The 19,111-nt window shown below is 39.3% G+C and overlaps 1 protein-coding gene across 2 annotated transcripts in view; it reads left to right on the forward strand.

The window, feature by feature from the left end:
- Positions 1-19,111, forward strand: part of plxna1a (plexin A1a) — a 203,048-nt gene that overhangs the window by 13,403 nt on the left and 170,534 nt on the right. For both annotated transcript variants that reach the window (XM_081387663.1, XM_081387664.1), the window contains exon 2: positions 8,158-9,553. In XM_081387663.1, the coding sequence (XP_081243789.1) occupies positions 8,366-9,553 (1,188 nt within the window). In that variant the 5' untranslated portion in view covers positions 8,158-8,365. The remainder of the gene's footprint in view (positions 1-8,157; positions 9,554-19,111) is intronic.

Raw genomic sequence — 19,111 nt, forward strand, 5'->3', positions numbered from 1 at the left:
ATGAAAGCACTGATAAAGATGTTTGTTTGTATGGATGCATGTGTAGGTGGGTGCATAGTAATGAGTGAAGTTAGCGAAAGTGTGAAGCTCAGCACACAAACTCACGTATATCAATGCATGCTTGCAGTGTGCGGAGGGAAGCGGGCCAGAGAATGGCCGTTGCCCAATGATGCGATCCTGATGGAATGTGCGCTAGCGAGGCCTGCGGAACATGAAACACCATGAGCTCGGGAGCTACCGTTATGGGATTTGAAGTCTTTATGCTCCCTTCTCCCCTGTAGTTTAAAGCATTGCACAGCCGGAATCAGTGGAGCGTTTCACATTCTGATCCTGGCATGAGTTTTAGCTTGGCATTTGCCGCGGATAATTGTAGCTGGTTTAGAAATGACATCGTAAATCGTAATTGTGGAATTTACGAAAAAAACACTTTGATTTGCAGCCATGTTTATCATAATGAAGTCGATTGCACAACAGATGAGAGCGAGCTAATGAAAGAGGAAAAGATGCGGTGGACGTACTTCTGCAATAGGCTGCAGAAGGAAATAACCAAACGCTTCCCAGGAGGGAGGAAGCTTTTTATTGATGGCTGAACTTTGAGTCAGCAGTGTTTGCGTGCTTTTATTGGCTCTGTGGGAGCTGTAGCCCAGACACTGAGGTGTGGTAATGGACGTGGATCTATTAACACAACCAGAGATGGAATGGGATGTGTCTGTTGATCTAGGTTTGTGGGTGTTACAAACACTGTGATTGTGTATTCCTTACAGTTTCTTACAAGTGTATTCATTCATTTGCACATGTACACACCTCTATGTGAAAATATGCTAATGTGGTCACAATAAATGGTTTTTAATATCACAGCAGAAACGACAATGCTGTTGAGCAGTCATTTAAAAAGTTAAATATTAATATATTAAGAAATAGCATTTGTTTTGATATAATTTATTAGTTATTATAAAATTATTGGCATTAATATCAAATATTGTATACTTTTACACAATGCACTATGGTATCAGTCATTTTGTATATATATCAGCTAATTTTTTGATACATATTGGCTTTCTGTCACTTGAACAAAAACAATTGAGTCTGTACTACTCATACTTTATATATTCTTTCATTATATATATATATTTTTATTTTACTTTATTTACCTTTGGTTTTATTTGACTTATTTTTTACTTTGCTTGTTTTATGTTTTGATTTCATTTTATTTTAATATCATCAACTTGGCACCAAAGTGCAGGATCCATGGTTGTATGAAGCATTTTTGTGTATAGTAAATATGGATGACTTCTCACAGTCATACTGACCATATGTTTTCTTACAATAAATATTTGCATCATTACAGGCATGTGTTAATATGTCATGACTAGATGTCTTGTAGTGTAGGTTGGTCACAGTTGTGTCATCTGGGGCAGGGATAACATAAGCGAACTGCTGCAGTAGCAACATTTACAGCAACGTGAAAAGATCCAGTTATTAGACTTGATGGCTTTTCCCTTGAAGTGCCGTGTCTTTTCCCATAGCTCACAATTTATGTCCACTGTGACTGTGATTTCTTCTGCTCTGTCTTTAGTCCATATAATAACACAGCAGTTTTTGATTTTAGGAAGCAAGTAAGTTTAGCTGCACATCATTTCACATTGTGTATCTTTAGAGTTTGTGGTGCTTGCTAAGGCCATAATTATTACACATACTCAGTTTTTCAAAACTCTTAAATCTAAGTTTTAAACTCATAACTCATCCCACACTGTTTATTCTAAGGACATGATTCATTTCTGACATGGTGTGGCATGTTAAGTTTGATTTTAACTGGTGGACAGTAAAAAAAAAAGAAAAAAAGGTGAAAACACTTCCCACTTCTGCTGTTGACCTCCCGAGTCCATGCGTCCAATCAAAATCTACAGTATTTTGGCACAAATTTGATTGTCACTTAGTAGAAAATGGCCAAATTAATCAGCTGCCAGCATGATTATGTGTTTGTGAGATGCCCCATGTTCAAACCATGAACAAAACAAATTTAACCCATAATGTACAACAAGGACAAACATGATTTGTGCCGACCACAATGTGTTTTAGGAAGTGAATTATTGGCAGCCAAAAACCTAAAACTGTTGAAATGTGCTAAATTAGCTTGTCATGTTTGTGCAGTTCATGGTGATAATAATACATTTCAATGTTTGATTTAAGGTTTTTATTCTGTGTTGGGCTGTAAATATCTGGGTCCATAAGTAAAATCCGCTATAAACCATTTATATATTGTGTCATGCAAATCTGGCACCTTTTTTTTTTTCTTCCCAAAATGCACTTGTTTATGTTAGGGTGCTGTTGAACCTGCTGTGCGAAGTTGTTGGTGGTTTGGGGGGCGAGGGAGGGGGCAGCTGTCATGGTGTCAGTGGGTCACACGCTAAGGAGTGACGCTATAAATGGAGGACAGTGTTCTCTGATTTTGGCACATCCACAGTGCAACAGGCCTGATGCACAATCACCTCCTCAGTGTCCTCTATTCCTGCAGACACCGGGCCCTCCCCGCTGCACGGCCATTAGTCAAACCCAAACAATACGCACCCTCAGCACGAGAGAGAGTGGGGTAGAGTCAAAAGACCTGAATGGAGGCGGAGTGCAACTTTCTTTGGTCATTTAAACAGGGCAGGACTAGTCTGGCAGTATTAGATTAGCAATTAGCAATGAGTGAGAAGCAGAGCAAATGTTTTGTTTTGTGTTCTATGCTGTGCATAAGCCACATTTGTCTGCATTGATTTTGTCTTATTCCTCATGGTTCATTAGCTGATTCATAATCTTTTATTTTATAACAACAGCATTATAAATTATTAAAAGCATAAATAATATAACTTTTATATTTAATAAAAATACTGAAACTATGTACATTTTCTAAAAAATACATGACCCACTAGCATTTAGTCAAAGGGCAGTCAATCTTACTTTTTGAAATCAAATTAGGCCAATTTACATTTTTATGTAACTGAATCAAAAATGTTATGAACAACAGTCTTAAAGAAAACAATTTGCGACTAACTTGTAAGATTAGTCTTAGCAGTTTATGTAGTGGGCCCCAGAGGCCAGATTCACAAAACATTCTTGAAGACAGGCTCAGACTTCAGGATTTTTTTATATTTTATATTATGAAATCTGGTTGCATCATGCTCATAAGGAGAATCTTTACAGATTATCTTTTCTCAATCGAGGCACAACACACACTACAAGATATTATTAAGATTATTATGCCAGAGGGAGCAACTCGCATGATCATATGCGGAAGTGGATATAAGCAAATGGATGTTGTCTGTTCTTCAGAGAACAGAAATTTAACTGCCAATTTTAATATCCATTAAGAGTAGTATGCTAGCTAACTTTAGCCTTAAGGGTTAACCATAAATGTGTAGATGCCACATTCGGGAATGGTCAGTGTGTCGTCACTCACAGTAAGAATCAATGATGTCACAACATTGCGCAGCTTCTTGTTGTGAAACCGCCGAGATTTAAATTCCCTTTCACATGTGAGAATGTGTTGGTTTGTGTTTTATATACTCAACTTAACAGATTTTATACTATGGTAAGTTTTTAATGTCTTAGCTGACGCCTTCATCTTGTTGTATTGAGTTTATTGTCATTGGTGTCACTTGTGCACAACCCTAGTAATGTGAAATATGTATAGCTAGTGTTGTCTTGTAATGCTTAATACTTAAAGAAAAAACACCCCAATAAATTCATTAAACTCCTTTGGGGATTTAAGACAAGTTAGAGGTTAAACATTCTTATTAGGAATTCAGACTCTTCTTAAAGGGATAGTTCACCCAAAAACGAAAATTGTGCCATTAATTATTCACCCTCATGGCACTCCAAACCCATAAGACTTTCGTTCATCTTCGGAACACAAATGAAGATATTTTTTATGAAATTGTGAGCTTTACGCTATAGCTTTGAAACGCATTTTGTTAATAAAGTGTTAAATTATGTGGGGTTATCCGCTTTATAAAACTGAGGTTAAACCACATGGATTACTTTAATGATATCTTTACTACCTTTCTGCTGCTTGAAAGTGGTAGTTGCGTTGCTCTCAATGAAGGGACAGAAAGCTCTCAGATTTAATTAAAAAAAAACATTAATTTGTGTTCCGAAGATGAACAGAAGTCTTACAGGTTTGGAACGACATGAGGATGAGTAAGTTTCTTATTTTTTCTTACAATTATTCTAAAGAAAAGTTTTTGATAATATGAAATTTTCTTCATTTTATTCGTAAGAAAATAGCAATCTTAAGAATGTTTCATAAATCCATCTTCTTTCCTAAATTCTCTCCTTCTAAATATTCTGCCTCACTCGTTAAATCTGTTGCATATGCAGTTTCTTGTCATCAACTCTCACGGGAAAAGTTACTATTTGGCTGTTTTTGCCTTTTAAAATATGTGTACATTAGGCTAAGCTAAGGAACGGCAGAAATTGCAGTCGTTGTCACCTTTTAACCACCATTGTTGCCGTCAGCTTTTCTCCTCTCTGGCATGAAGGAGTTATTTCCACAGCCAGGCCCGCTGCATCCCTCTAAATCGTCGTCCTCATAACATTAGCACAGTCTGTGATTTAGCATTGCAGCATTCACACTGAAAATTGGCCACCTAGACTGAAACAAACTTGCGTTGCTATATCCTCTTTTTAGCTGAATGAGATGACATGTCGTTCCAAGACTGTTTTGCAAATCATTTCATGCTGTCAACAAGTCATTGTTTCCTCTATCATCCCCTGCGATCACAGTCACAGTGTAGCTTTGTTAAAATATCACTTTCATTGGGGGTCTCGCTGGATTGAGTTTATTATTGCTTTTTTAAATTGTAGGCTAAATCGAGTCTGTCTGGTTTTAATATCTTGACTTATATCAAAGCATACCAGTGGTGGTGTTCTAATTTCATTGTAAATATGTAGGCTAGCTGTTTTTTCGGGTGCACATGCAAATGTTTTTTTTCTTCTTCTTGTTGTTTCTTATCAGTAGAGAGTCTTCCAGGGGTTTGGTTTTTGATATGCCTGCGTGGCTTAACAGTAATAATAGTCAAATATTTGTCCTGTACACATTTTCGTTTCGTGCACTCATTTTATCACACTAATCTGAAATCTTAATTTGATTACATAAATTGTATTTACTGCGGATTTCCTTTATTATGCAGTTCAGAATCTGTTTTCATGTTTAGACACCTGATAATAGTGGTGGTAATTAATTGTAGGTAGGCAGAAGGACTGAAAGAGAGAAAGGATGGACAAAAATGATATACAGACAGGCAGAATTAATGAATGTCAAACAGAAAGAATGAAAGACAGACAGCATTAAGATTTCAAGACAGACAGACATAAAGACTGAAGCAGAATAATAAAGAAAGCCCAGCTTGTGTGTGTTTGTGGATTAAGGCCTCTATGTATTGATGTATGTGAGTGTGTCTGCGTGCTTGTAATAGAAAGCAGATCCTGCTATGCAGAGCCTCTCTGGGTGGTTTAGTTGTGGCCATCACAGTCCTGCATGCTTTCTACCCCACAATGCTCAGCGATGTGACCTCCATGTTAAAGAGGCGCTCTGTATAAATTTGCTTAAGTATGAGGTGCCGTTTTCATGGCTTGTGCTGTAATTTATGTGCCACAAGCAATAAATCATCGTGGATACCTTGGTCCTGCCAGCCATTTTCCTAGCCAGGCAGGTTTTGCTATCCTGAAGGTGCCATGCAACTCCCATACCTCCTCTAATTGATTCATCCAATTTCACCTTTATCCTTGGTGTGGGCCTTTTTGGAGCAAGTGGGTGGGATATCCTAATTGCTCTATCCCACGCAAATAGCATTGCTGTGCAGTATTATAAATTGCAGCACATGTATATATTTTGCTGAATTTTCAGTTTATTATAGTCTCTCTCTCTCTCTCTTATTTTTCTTTTCATTTTCTGAGTTAAAATAAGTGGACACTTGGATCTGCGTTTAAGCAGTTTCTGCCATCTCATTAGCATATCTTTGTCCCAGATAAGTCAAAACTCTGACAGCTTTGTTTTTTATTGTTGATAATGGGTCAGGTGCGGCACTGATAAATTCAATTTTAAGTGTGTTGTGGAGTTATTAAGTTAGTTACTTGGTTATTTATAGGCAATTTTTCTGTGTTTTTTACTGCTGGGAATTAGCTTTGACAGTGTCCCTCTATTACAGAGCCAAAATGCACCTAGGAGTGCTGACTCTGAGTCAGTTGAGCTGAGAAGAGCTCAGCTGTGATGATCAATACAGCGGAGAGAAATTTGGACCCCTGTCAGCACACTACATTACACAGCAAATACAGTGAAACGGTATAAACTAAAAATAGCTGAAAAATCTGACTTGTTTTGAAGACATTCTTTCTGAGTGCCTCAAATAACGCTGTTTTTATTTATCGTATTTTTCTTTTTCTTTTTTTTTAATTGTTTCAGTGCCTTTTTTATTCTAATATTGCATGCACTTGCAAAATCTAAACTGTCTTCTTGCAGACTTACTCTGAATCTCTCTCTCTTTTTTTTTTTTACCAACAAGTTCAAAGTAAAAAGTGTTGTGCATTCCTGTAGCTCAAAGAGTAGGACATGGTGCTAGCAACGCCAAGGACATGGATTTGATTCCCAGGAAGTTGTTTGGCTAAATGCATCTGCCAACTGTATAAATGTAAAAAAAAAAGAAAAATAATCACTCAAATTGTTGATACTTTTGAGTATATCAATACAGTATTGTGACAAGCAGTGTTGATATCAACAAAATTGCTAAAATGTTCACTAATGCCTCATTACAGTAATTGATACATTTTAATTAAAATAATTTTTACAAAAAAAGCTGTTACCTTTTTGTCTTTTTTCAAATTATCAACTAAAATGACATAAAAAAAATAAAAAAAATAATTTGAATAGGTTTTTCCCCCATGCTGCAAATTGTGATGTGTATCAGATTGTCCTACAGCAGGGCTCTTTAACTCCAGTGCTGGAGGGCCAGTGTCCTGATGAGTTTAGCACTAACCCTAAACAAAACATACAGTACCTGAACAAGCTAATCAAGGAGTTCAGAGTTACTTGCGAATCACAGTCAGGTGGGTTAAATTGGGATTGATACTAAAGCCTGCAGGACACTGGCACTCATGGACTGGAGCTGAAGAGCCCTGTCCTACAGTATATGATGTGTGCTGATGTATGAGTTTTTGCCAGCATGTGTATCTGCTTTCTTGCACAGTTGTTTCGTAGCCTTGCGCATGACAGTCAGCCCACAGTATGGCTCACAGCATTGAGCGGTGAATGAGACCCAGAGGCAGTCTCCTCGCTCAATAGTCTTGTGAAGTGAGATAAATGTCATCTGAGATACAATGATGCTTCTGTTTTGAACACTGGAGAAGGTCACAGCAGCAGACAGTCCCTGCTGCTGGCTAGATGAGAGACCTGATATTGCCCTTGTTTAAGTGGTTTTGCACTCTGAGGATGTAGCTGGACACCCAGAGCTCCTCTTCATCACCCATGATCACATGAATGTCATTAGACTTTCAATTAGAGCAAATTTGATGGATTGTCTCTCTTTCCGCAGCCCTGTGGTCGAGCCAAGAGGGTGTGTTGTCTGTACTGTGGTATTTTAAACTCAGAACGTTTTCCCACAGTTCAAGGAAAGTACTTTTGTTTTATGCGGGGTCAACTTGAATGGCTTCTCTGAGCAAGCGTGAGAGGAAATGAGAGCGTTTATTGCTGATGCTTCTGAGCTTATGGTGTTCTTCAAGGTGAATTGGTAAACCAGTCTACAGTTATGGCATCACTTACTCGTTCCTCATTCCTCACCTCCCATACTCTCTCCTACTCTATTCTCGCTCCTTTGCTTCCCTTTTGTGCCAGCTGAGTTGGCACAGACTGTGTGAAATATTTAAGGGCACAGCAGGTCTATCAGACGAGTTCTCAGTGTGGAGTTTGTGGAGTGCACTGCTGTCTGCAAGCTTGACACACTCATTAAATGTTGTATAGGATTCCACCCAGGGCCCCACTGTAAGATATTTATGTTTATGTATTATTGGTTATTTTTTCTTTTGGGCAGGCAGAACTTTTAAACTCTAGTCAAATCAATAGACAATGTTCTATTCTGTTTTTTTTCCCAGCACTCATGATGTGTTTTTCTACCCTTGCAGGGCTAGCGGCCATGGCGTTGCAGATGATGGTGTAGACGACAGCTCCGTGCAGAGAGAGAGAGAGAGAGAGAGCAGAGAGGACACTGGGTCAATAAGTTGCTCTCCTCAACGTAGACTGACAGACGCTGTCCAGGTTTTTTCCAGGCCCAGGATCAGAAAGGTGAACGGATCACCTGGCCTACAGCTTCCTCTCAGAAAGATATTAAAAATGCTGCCGTATGGGAGGAGGCCCCTTCCCGCCTCTACTTGTGAGGCTTTCCTCCTCCTTTTCTTCCTCTCGTTCCTCCCTCAACATGGGGGGCTCGAGGTTAACCTCTCTTCCTTCCGAAACTTCATCCCACCAGAGGGAGGGCTTACGCATTTGGTCGTCCATTACAAAACGGGTGAAGTCTACGTTGGTGCTGTCAATTGGATCTACAAGCTCTCCAGCAACCTGACCAAGCTCCGAAGCCATGTTACCGGCCCTGTGGTGGATAATGAGAAATGTTACCCACCACCTGGAGTTCAGTCTTGCCCTCACGAGCTATCACAGACTAGCAATGTCAACAAGCTGTTGCTTCTGGATTCAGGGCAGAACAGGCTCATTGCATGTGGAAGCACCTCGCAGGGTATATGCCAGTTCCTCAGACTGGATGACCTCTTCAAACTGGGTGAGCCGCATCACCGCAAGGAGCACTACCTTTCCAGTGTGTCCGAGGCTGGCACTATGTCAGGAGTGGTTATTAGTGGAACCCAAGGTGAAGACAGCGGAAAACTGTTTGTAGGTACACCCATCGAAGGAAAATCAGAGTACTTCCCGACTCTCTCGAGTCGTAAGCTGATGGCTAATGAGGAGAATGCTGAAATGTTCAGCTTCGTCTATCAGGATGAGTTTGTCTCCTCACAGCTCAAGATTCCATCCGACACCCTTTCCAAGTTCCCTACCTTTGATATCTACTACGTCTATGGCTTCAACAGTGAGCAGTTCATCTACTACTTAACTCTCCAACTGGACACCCAACTCACCTCGCCGGATGCCAGTGGTGAACAATTCTTCACCTCCAAGATTGTCCGCCTCTGTGTGGATGACCCCAAGTTCTACTCCTACGTGGAGTTTCCTATTGGCTGTACCAAGGATGGTGTGGAATATCGATTGGTTCAAGACGCCTACCTCAGTCGGCCTGGTGCCAAGCTGGCACGGTCGTTGGGCATTTCTGAACAGGAAGAGGTGCTGTTTATTGTTTTTGCTCAGGGCCAAAAAAACCGGTCGAAGCCACCGAAAGAATCCGCCCTGTGCCTGTTTACACTGCGTAAAATCAAGGAAAAGATTAAGGAGAGGATCCAATCCTGCTACCGGGGTGAAGGTAAACTGTCCCTGCCCTGGCTCCTCAACAAGGAACTGAACTGCATCAACTCAGTAAGTCACACTTACTATATTGTTTGTTACACTTTATTTCAGTAGTCCACTTTAGACATTCTGCTTACTATTAGTAACTATGCAAATACATGTCACCTACCTAACTCTTATTAATTTGCAACTACATCTCAACTAACTCTCAACAATATTAGTAGACAGTTAGGTAGGGTTATGGTTAGTAGAATTAGTCGACATGTACTTGCAAAGTTACCATCAAAATAAAGTGTACACAGATACCAAGAAGACAGTCTACTAATACTCTAATGACTGTTAGTTGACATGTAGTTGAAAAGTTATTGATAGTTAGTAGAATGTGTAAAGTAGACAGTCAAAATAAAGTGTTACCATACTGTTATATTAACGAGGAAGATGCCAGGTGCTCTGTTGATTTTAGTCTTGTTTGTTTGCAAATTAATTGAAGTAACTTAAGTCCCCCAACGCGGTCCCAGTTTTGATGGGTGTTGTAGCAATCAATACATTCATTATAGTACACATGTTATTTTCAAATCATTGGTGTGGTAAAGCAGTTGGGAATGTCGTGTCCGTGTGCATGGATGCAGGCCCTGAGAATCTCAATGTTGCTTAACAGGGAAACCCTCAGATTAACTAGCCTAGCCACATCATTAGCTCAGTCTATAGGATTAGCACTCTCTTGCCACATGTGTCCATTTCCTCAAGTGCTAATTGATTTAAACTCTTAAAGCTGTCCTGTCTTTGTTGTCCAATTTCTCTTGGGACCTTTGTTCGAGTGTTAGAACAATGTGGACAGCCACAGAGAGGTTAGCGTGCAGGCATTTAGCTTACTTGCTAATCAACAGCACTCTTAGCTGCACTCTCTACATAGGCCCTCGTAGGAAAAAGCCAAGCTGGCTGTTCTACACAGAACACAATGCTCTAGCACAGAATGAGGGGATTATTCCCAGAGAACAGCCCAAATCCTCCCTTCTATTTTATGTGCATCATGTTCCTGGGTGATTCGACTTTACTCAGACATACAAGAGGAAACACATTTTGGCTGATGGATCGAGTCAGAGACTTGTGAGAGTAATAAAAAATAGAAGGATGGAGATGGTTATTATGAAAGAAAGGAAGATGAAGGGGAGGGAGGCAGATAAGGATCGAGAAAGTGTGCTGACTTCTCATGTAGTATTATGATATATTTTGATGCAGTCTCAGTAATGTAGTTATTGTTTCACAATTCTCATGCCATGACACCTAATCTACAGTATTTTGTCATAGCACTAGTGGGTTATGAATTATTACATTTCAACGACAACTTTTATTAAATGCCCCAAATGAGAAAACATAATATTTGCTTCAGTTTATAACGGCAATATCTGCTCTGATCAAACGTTTAGTAGCACATACATCAAAGCTCTAAAATTCAAACTAGGCAATAATTTATTTTACCATCCATCAAATGCTGAATAGTAATCACTATCAGACTATATATCACAGTTAAAGAGACCTGCTGTTATTCAGCTGTCATAGTCTCTCTTTCAAAAGCAGGTTTGATTGAGAACTTTTTTGCTTTATTTTATTATTTTATTATAAATACTTGATATTATACTAAAAAAAGTCGTTCATTAAAAGACAAAATTGTACTTTTCTAAAGAAAATTGGCAGAAAATTAAAGAAAACAGGGAGACTAATGCTGTTGCATTAGTTGTTTAAGAAGATGGTCCTACTTCTGCTGTGTCCATGTTAAAGGGATAGCTAACCCAAAAATAAAAATACTGCAATTTACTCAACTTCATGTCATTCCAAACCTGTGTGCATTTTTCTCTTTTGCGGAACACAGGATGTTTTGAAAAATGTTGGGATCCAAACAACATCGGGCCACATTTTGGGGCTTTATTTTTTTTGCGCTTGTATTTTGTAAGGAGACAGTTTTCAAAATATCTTTTGTGTCTTACTGAAGAAAGCAATGTGTACATGTTTGAAAATTACTTTTTTTGAAGGTGAACTATCCCCTGTTGCTCTGTCATGAAAATAATCTGAAAGACTACTTTTAATGTGATGCCTGCTGTTGCAGTGCAATGCTTATTTGTGCTACGCTTTGAATTGGCTTCTGACACATTTTGGAAATTACATTTGTGTTCATGTACTTCCTTAATGTGTTTGGGCCTTACTTTGCCTCCTGCATAGACTTAACAGTTGCTTTTATAGTGCATTGTGGGTAGTGTAAACCATATGCTCTAACCTCTAATGCAGAATTTGAGGGTGGAATGGCCACAGTGGTAGACTCCGTCGACGAATAACTGACAGTGGCATTAACGATAATAACTGCTGCCATTATAATAACGGGCCTGGAGCAATCTGCCTTGGTAATGACGGCGGCACGGCTGGCTGAATTGGATGAAAAGATAACGCTCTGAGGGTCCTCCACCGGCAAGGAGCTTCCAGCTTATGAATAATTCACCCTCACTCACCTTGTGTTATTCATTTATAGCCCATCACAATCAGCGCATGATCAAAAATCCCTCTGCCTCCGCGCTCTGCTTACAAGCAATTAATGTTGTCATTTTCCAATCACAAAGCACACTTTCATAATTCAGAAGGCTTTAGGGGAGATACACACGCAGGCAAACAGACGACGAGAGATGCGTGCAATCAGACAGACAGACAGACAGACAGACAGACAGACAGACAGTAAGCGCTTTTGACGTCTTTCTTCTGCCCACCTGTCCCATTGCTCATGGTAAAGCTATGCATATATGGAAATGAGAACCCGTACATGATGGTGCTTGATTACCATCTGCTATACTGTGTTGCAATCCATCAAGGATACGACAGCAGAGTCAAATAATAATTACACACCGATTCTCTTCTCTATTCTGCTTTTTATCAAGGCTGGCAGTGGAACTTTTCCACTGTAATTCAGTTCTTTGGCATTTTCTTTAAAAAAAATAACTTATAATGGACACTTTTGTTCATACACAGCAAGGGCTTCTAAAATGATTCAATAAAACATTAGGATGCAGCATTTTGAGGCGCCATGCATTTGGAAGAAGACTGATTTTGTACTTTGCTGCCAAAGTTTGTCTATTCAGATGCTGATGTGAGTCTTTCTTATATTTTCAAACCTATTGATCTGCAGGATATTGAGATTATTCTGCTTGATTGCGTCTTTCCGTCTATTTCCATGCGACTTGCGCGGCAGACTCTCCCTCAAATGTTTCGATTTTATGGCGGCTGTAACAACCGAGGAACTTTTAAAAGTTCCAGGTCACCTTCTGTGCCAGATGCAAGCTGGTTTCTAACCATCTGAATTGTGCCCGTAAAAAAAAAAAAGAGAAAGAAAAGGGGGTGGGGGGTGGCAAAACAAAAAAGTATTAGCATTGCTAATGAGTTTTTATGTGTGTCCACAGATGATATTAATGAGCACAACAACAACACAATAACAACAGTACATTTCCGTACTTGAAAACAGTGAGAATCGCCTTCTCGGGAGAACATCTCGTCATTATTGAACGACTTTTAGCTGATTCTGTCTGTGGCACTGAGACAAATTGTTGTTTAACTGATGAAGGAAAATACACCAGGACCGACTCCTTACCCTTTGCTGCTTTGCATAATTACATTATCACTTATCTCGGTTGATCACTTGCCTGGTGATTTTGATTGCTAGCAGTTATCCTTCTAGTGTTCAGTTCTGTTTTTCCCTCAGACTGACGGCTGAAAGATTTTCTGTCTTGTCTTTTAATCTCAGATGCTATTGAAAACTTCCCAGATGAAAGACTTTGTGATTTTAATCATGACATTGAATATCATTTGCTTGCTGTTGGTGTTCACTTCAGTTCTTTCTGACTCCCTGAGGAACTGCTCAAGGAAATGAGAGAACAAGTCCACGCGGGACCTTTTCACGGACAGGCAAAAAAGATATTGTACTGGATTACACTTTAATGGCTTCCCATCTGTGCCTCCTTCCCTGCAGGGTATTGATCAGAGATGACTGGATATTGAAAAATCATATAGATGAAACTATATCCACCTCAATAGCCTCGGGGCTAATCGTTTTTCCATAGTCTTATTTATTGTGCTTCGGAACACAGGTTTGAGATTAAGGGAATCCTTTGTCGATTTTTCTTTTTTAAAGGGGAAACAATGAAAGAACATTGACTGTAAATATCTATTCATTCCAAATGGGTGCACCAATACCTTTTCAGAGACCAAGAATGAGTACAGATACTTTCTACAGAATTTGGTAGTTGCTGATATTGTGGAGAACCAACCAGAAATTACAGGGAGAAAGTGGTGGAACCGAAACAAGAACATGATCTCAGTATCCGATAGTAGTATCGTATCACTGCGTCCCTGTGTGGATGTTCCCATTGTGAATGTGCTTATAATGGGGCAAAATTTGCATTCCCTGGTTCTTTGTAGCCTTAACATAAGCTATTCAGATCAAACGAGGCCTTGTGAGCGGCCAAATAAAGTGTAGACAACTGTATGAGCTCTCTGTGATGGTAATTTTAAATCAATAAGTCAGCCAGTTAACTGGGTAGTAAGAAAAATGACCCCTCCCCCCCCCATCCAAGCCTTTCACATGGCGACTATGTGTGTAGGTTGCAAATCTCTTAACAGGTCATGCTTGGAGTGCTCCCCATCTAATTGTCGGTGTAATTATTTATTGATGTGTGTTTGTGTGGGAGCCGCGTATGGAGTGTGTGTGGGATGGTAGGTGGTTGTGATCAAGAGCGCAGTGTGTGTTTGTGGGTGTGCGCTTATGTGCGGCACTATTTGCCAGGCTGCGCATGCAGCTGTATTTGTTGTTTCATGTGGTGGTGGGCAATGGGATGGATCCAAAAAACATTAGTCTATTTCATATTCCACAAAGGCTTAAAAAACATCCGCATACACAAGCTGGGAAAAGCCAGTTACACCTTCCCTGCTGAAAAGACCTGCTTAGATTTAACCAGCATGCATTTGCAGGCTAGTTAGTTTTGGTTTGGTTCTTTTGAGCTGGTCAGCCATCACTTTTTCCAATGGTTAGCTATTTAAGAAGGCAAGTGGGGACACTTTCCATAAATATTAGTGTTAAAGCCATATTTTTTTAATGAAAATAAATATCTTTTAAATGTAGTCAATATTTCATTATGTCGAAATTAACTATGATCAACCTAGTTTGTCCTGGAGCAACATTCCTATCAACCAAAACATATTTTATTGTTAACCTTTGGTTTAGGGGTTGAACAACTTATCAGATAGTCATTGCCCTTTGATTTTAGTTTTAAGTTAGGGTTAGGAGGATGGCATTTGATATTGATCTAGGAGTGGTTTGTACTTGACATCACGTTCACAGGTCTTTAAATCGTCGGTGAACCACAATCAAAAATGTTGCTGATTAAGCTATTTAAGAAGGCTGAACGCTAGTGCTTTCATCAAGTATAATATGTTTTTGGATCAGCGTCTTGTTGGTTGTGTGAAAACATTCCTGTCAACCAGTGAAATTTTCGGGTTAATGATGGGGTTTGGTTTTTAGCTTAAACAACATTCTTATTAATAATTTAGCTTTGCCCTATGATTTTAGGGGTAGGTTAAGATTAGAGTTGCGACTATTTGACTAGAATGTTGTTCCAGGAACATTGCATACAGTACTTGGCAACAACATGTTCACAGGTCTTTCAGCGGGGTTGGAGAACTACAGTCCGTCTCGAGATTATGCAGGAAAAGCTCAGCAATAATCTTGTGATTTCCATGAATACTTGTTAAATCATTGTGAGTAATGGCCAGCCACTTTTGGTAAGCACATTTCCGAGCATAACTAGCATGACCTGGAAAGAAAGATGGTGAACCACTTTTGAAAGGACAAAACCATTCCTCATTCCTGGCACCTCGACCCAAGCTGGAGATCCTTTGGGAGTTTTGTGACACTCCGAAGAGGTCACGGTGGCTTTTAGAACTTTATTATTATGTTGTTTTTTTCCTCTTCAAGCTAGCTGTTGTCTGAAATGTTTCTAGCAGGCTCTCTCGAGTCCACATGTAATGAGGGGGTGTATGATTAGATGATGGAGCATTACTGGACGCTGAGGTCAGAGATTCCAGGAAAACATAAATTGTTTTGGGTGCATAATGAGGGTTGGATGTCCCTTTTGGGTGCCATCACAACCTTGCAACTTGTGTTTTTAGGGGTGGATCCAGTGTATTTAGACAGAAAAATTCTAATAGCTAATGGAAACCAACAGTTACAGCTTCAAATGCCAAAATGACTGTGCTCTTTGTTCAAGTGAGTGGGGAAAAACAGCTTTAAGGCTTTGCTGATTGTGGGTTTGAATAGACAATGTTTGTGAGTCAAGTACCTTCATCTGATGTTGGACATTTAAAGTCCTGATATTGCTTCTGGGAGACATTTGCTGATAACCATGATACAGTACATTTAGCAAATGAGCCTGTAGATGCAATTTGATTCTTTCATTGATATTTTCTACCAAACAGATTGTTTTTGTTTTTTTCATTTTCCCACCGAAAGCTAGATCTGATCAGCTAGATACCAGCTGGATCTGATCCGCAACAGCAGTGGCCCCAAAACATATTTGGACACAAAAGCAGGGTTTTTCAAACTTTTTGATGTCAAGGCCCACTTCTGTGTATAGGTTGGAAACCCTAATTAAAATATCATAAGTATCATATTATGCTAAATTAAAAATGTTCACTGTACTGAAGTTTAAAATATGAATCTAAATATATTTAAAAATACTGTATAAAAATATAAAAAATTATACTTCAGTGTATTTTTAATTCCTTTAAGTCATATATACATTTGTGTAATTTTTTTCCCTCTCAAATTTTCATAGTCCACCACTATGAGGATCACAAGACCTGTTTAAACCCCCTAACTTAAGCCACACATACAAATGTATGAATGTTTTTAAAGTATGTGATAAAATGTCACACCAATGGCAAATGGTGTGTGTATATTAGCAGTGTCAAAAATAAATTTTCTGTTTAACAGTTTAAATGGCAATTTTCTGTTTGCCAGGAAAATAAAATGGATGCTGCCTTAATCACATCAAAATAGTTTTAACATATTAATTGCAGAAATTAAAATGTTATTTTTGACAGCCATAATACATGCATGCACACGCACGCACGCATACACACACTCACACACACTGATACTGAGAAGAGCTCTAGCATCATTTGTTTACAGATGCTGCATGATTTGATTTTGTTATGTAATACAATGACAATTACACAAGTCAGATAAGTGTCAAAATGCTTTTTGGTGCCAATTCATTGTTTTCCTGTCTGGTCATGAATTAATGTGTCTTTTGCAGGGGTCACCAGAGGCAATTTTTCTTGCGTGGACTTAGAATGCATATAAATTGGCATCAGGCAATTTCACAGCATGCTAAACATTATGTTAGCTTGATCAGGGCTCTTTAGCATAGTGCTGTTGGAAGCTCGCAGGCTCACCATGCTGAGTCTTGGAGTGCCGTTTCCAGTTTTTCTTCTTGAGCGGGAGTCAAACGGCAGACTCACATTCTCTCAATGTTATGTCCCTCTTATGGCCTTGTTGTCGAAGAGAACGCGCCCAGCGGGGCCTCCAATGGCTACCATAGAGCCGCTGAATGGAAACTAATGAAATCGCTCATTGCTTTCTCATGTACTCGCGTACAACAGAGATGTATCTCAGATCTCATTACTCTGTAGCTGTTTGTGAATGTAGTTTAGCAGAGCTCTTGAATACAGATGATTCCAGCCGGAAATGCAGCACGCTCTTGGGAGAAAGTCTGTGTCTGCGCTGTAATTGGATTAGTGTTTATGGGATGCTTAATTTTAGATTATGTAGATTATAATCTGAAGATTTTGCTGGGACAACAATGTTAAAAGCCTCAGATCAGCTTCGTGAGCTTAGAGATCAGACGCGCACACAGGCTTGCGCGTATGACTCACAGCATTTGGTTAACAGTCAAGAGCTTGTTATTCAGACTAAATATAATAGTCGCATTTGTAATGAAAATACATTAAACAATCAAAAACACGTAAATGCAAAAAGATGTTGAATAAGACATTATATGAAAATATAAGTGAAATAATTCTTACTGTTATTTGTGAAAATGTTTTGCAGATATATATGCTGTAGAAGAATTCACAAGTTAAGAGTATGTAACTTTAAAATTGTTTCATTCTTTTATAGATTATAATGAAAAACTTTCATTCATGTTTTTAGGTTTAACATATGGCATTGTTTTTTTGGTCATTTAAGCAGATGCTTTATATGTTCTTTATGTATTTTGTATTTAAATCCCAACAACACTCAGACCAACTGAGATCCAAATAATTACACACATGCACGGGTACATACACACAGAGTGTTTCGACACACGTTTAAGTTCACTGGAATCTTAATGGGAAACGATCAGGCAGGAAGTGGGTCAGTAATGTTGAGAAATTGGCCTAAATTGCATTTCCTACCCTGCATATTAATAATAGGACCAGCTGCTTTCAATGGAAGCTCTGAAAGGCCTGACGTCTGAGCTTGCCAAACATACGTGTGATCGTGCAAATCATTCAGCCTCTACAGGTTGTTTCTCATGAGAGGCAGTGCAGATTTGGGGAGGCCGTGCCAAACTATTTGTTCTGTTATCCTAATCTGAACCGTATGAAGACTGTAGATCACACTGCTCTCAAATAGACTGACAAACTGGGAAAATCTCAGGAAAAATATATGTGTGGGATTCTGGGCCATATTTTAACACAAAATCAAAAGAAAAAATGATTTTGCATGATTTGCTGCTGAACACAAAAGAAGATATTAAATTAACTGACAAACAGTTGCTGGAAACCAAACAGTTGCTGGTCCTCATTGACTTCCATAATATTTATTAGCATCACTATCCCTTTAAATGATGCCACAATTCAAATAATTCAATGCTCCTCCAATAGGCTTTTTATTCCCCAATTATAATTGCTAAAATATGACCTGGGAAAGTTCTTGACAGGTTTTATGAGATTTACCCAACTAACAAAAAAACTGTCTCTGCTTTCATATGGAAGCATTTTTGTACCTTTGCTCTCCTATTCAGTTTATGCTGATTTATAGATCAGTGAAATGCATAATCGCTTAACCTCCATGTTAGAGAGAGAGACCGTGAAACCGAGAGAGCACAAGTGTTGTGCATGTGTGTACTGTCTGTGCCAGATGCCATGGGGCCGAGAGCAGGTCATGGGCAGTCTCATAATCAGGCCTCTGTGCTCTGCTTGGAAATGTGTTTGCGTTGTGAGGCGCTGGTCTGAGGAATCTGTATGTGCGAGTGTGAACAGGCTGTGTCTGGGGTGCGTGTGCGGTGTCAGGTCAGTGGTGAGGAGATATGAACATCTGTCCCACAGCTTTTGCCTGCTGCTAGTTAAATGACACAAGTGCACACGTTACACATTAGCACATGTGTGCAGCTCAGAGTTGAACTTGCCTCCTTCAGTCAGCCTTATGATATATTATACATAGTCTCTGCTCTAGAAGGCATGCACCCCAAGCAGCGTTCATGGGCATCCATCCATCCATCCATCCATCCATCCATCCATCCATCCATCCATCCATCCATCCATCCATCC

The sequence above is a fragment of the Scardinius erythrophthalmus genome, assembly GCF_964197995.2.
Source record: "Scardinius erythrophthalmus genome assembly, chromosome: 15".
NCBI lineage: Eukaryota > Metazoa > Chordata > Actinopteri > Cypriniformes > Leuciscidae > Scardinius > Scardinius erythrophthalmus.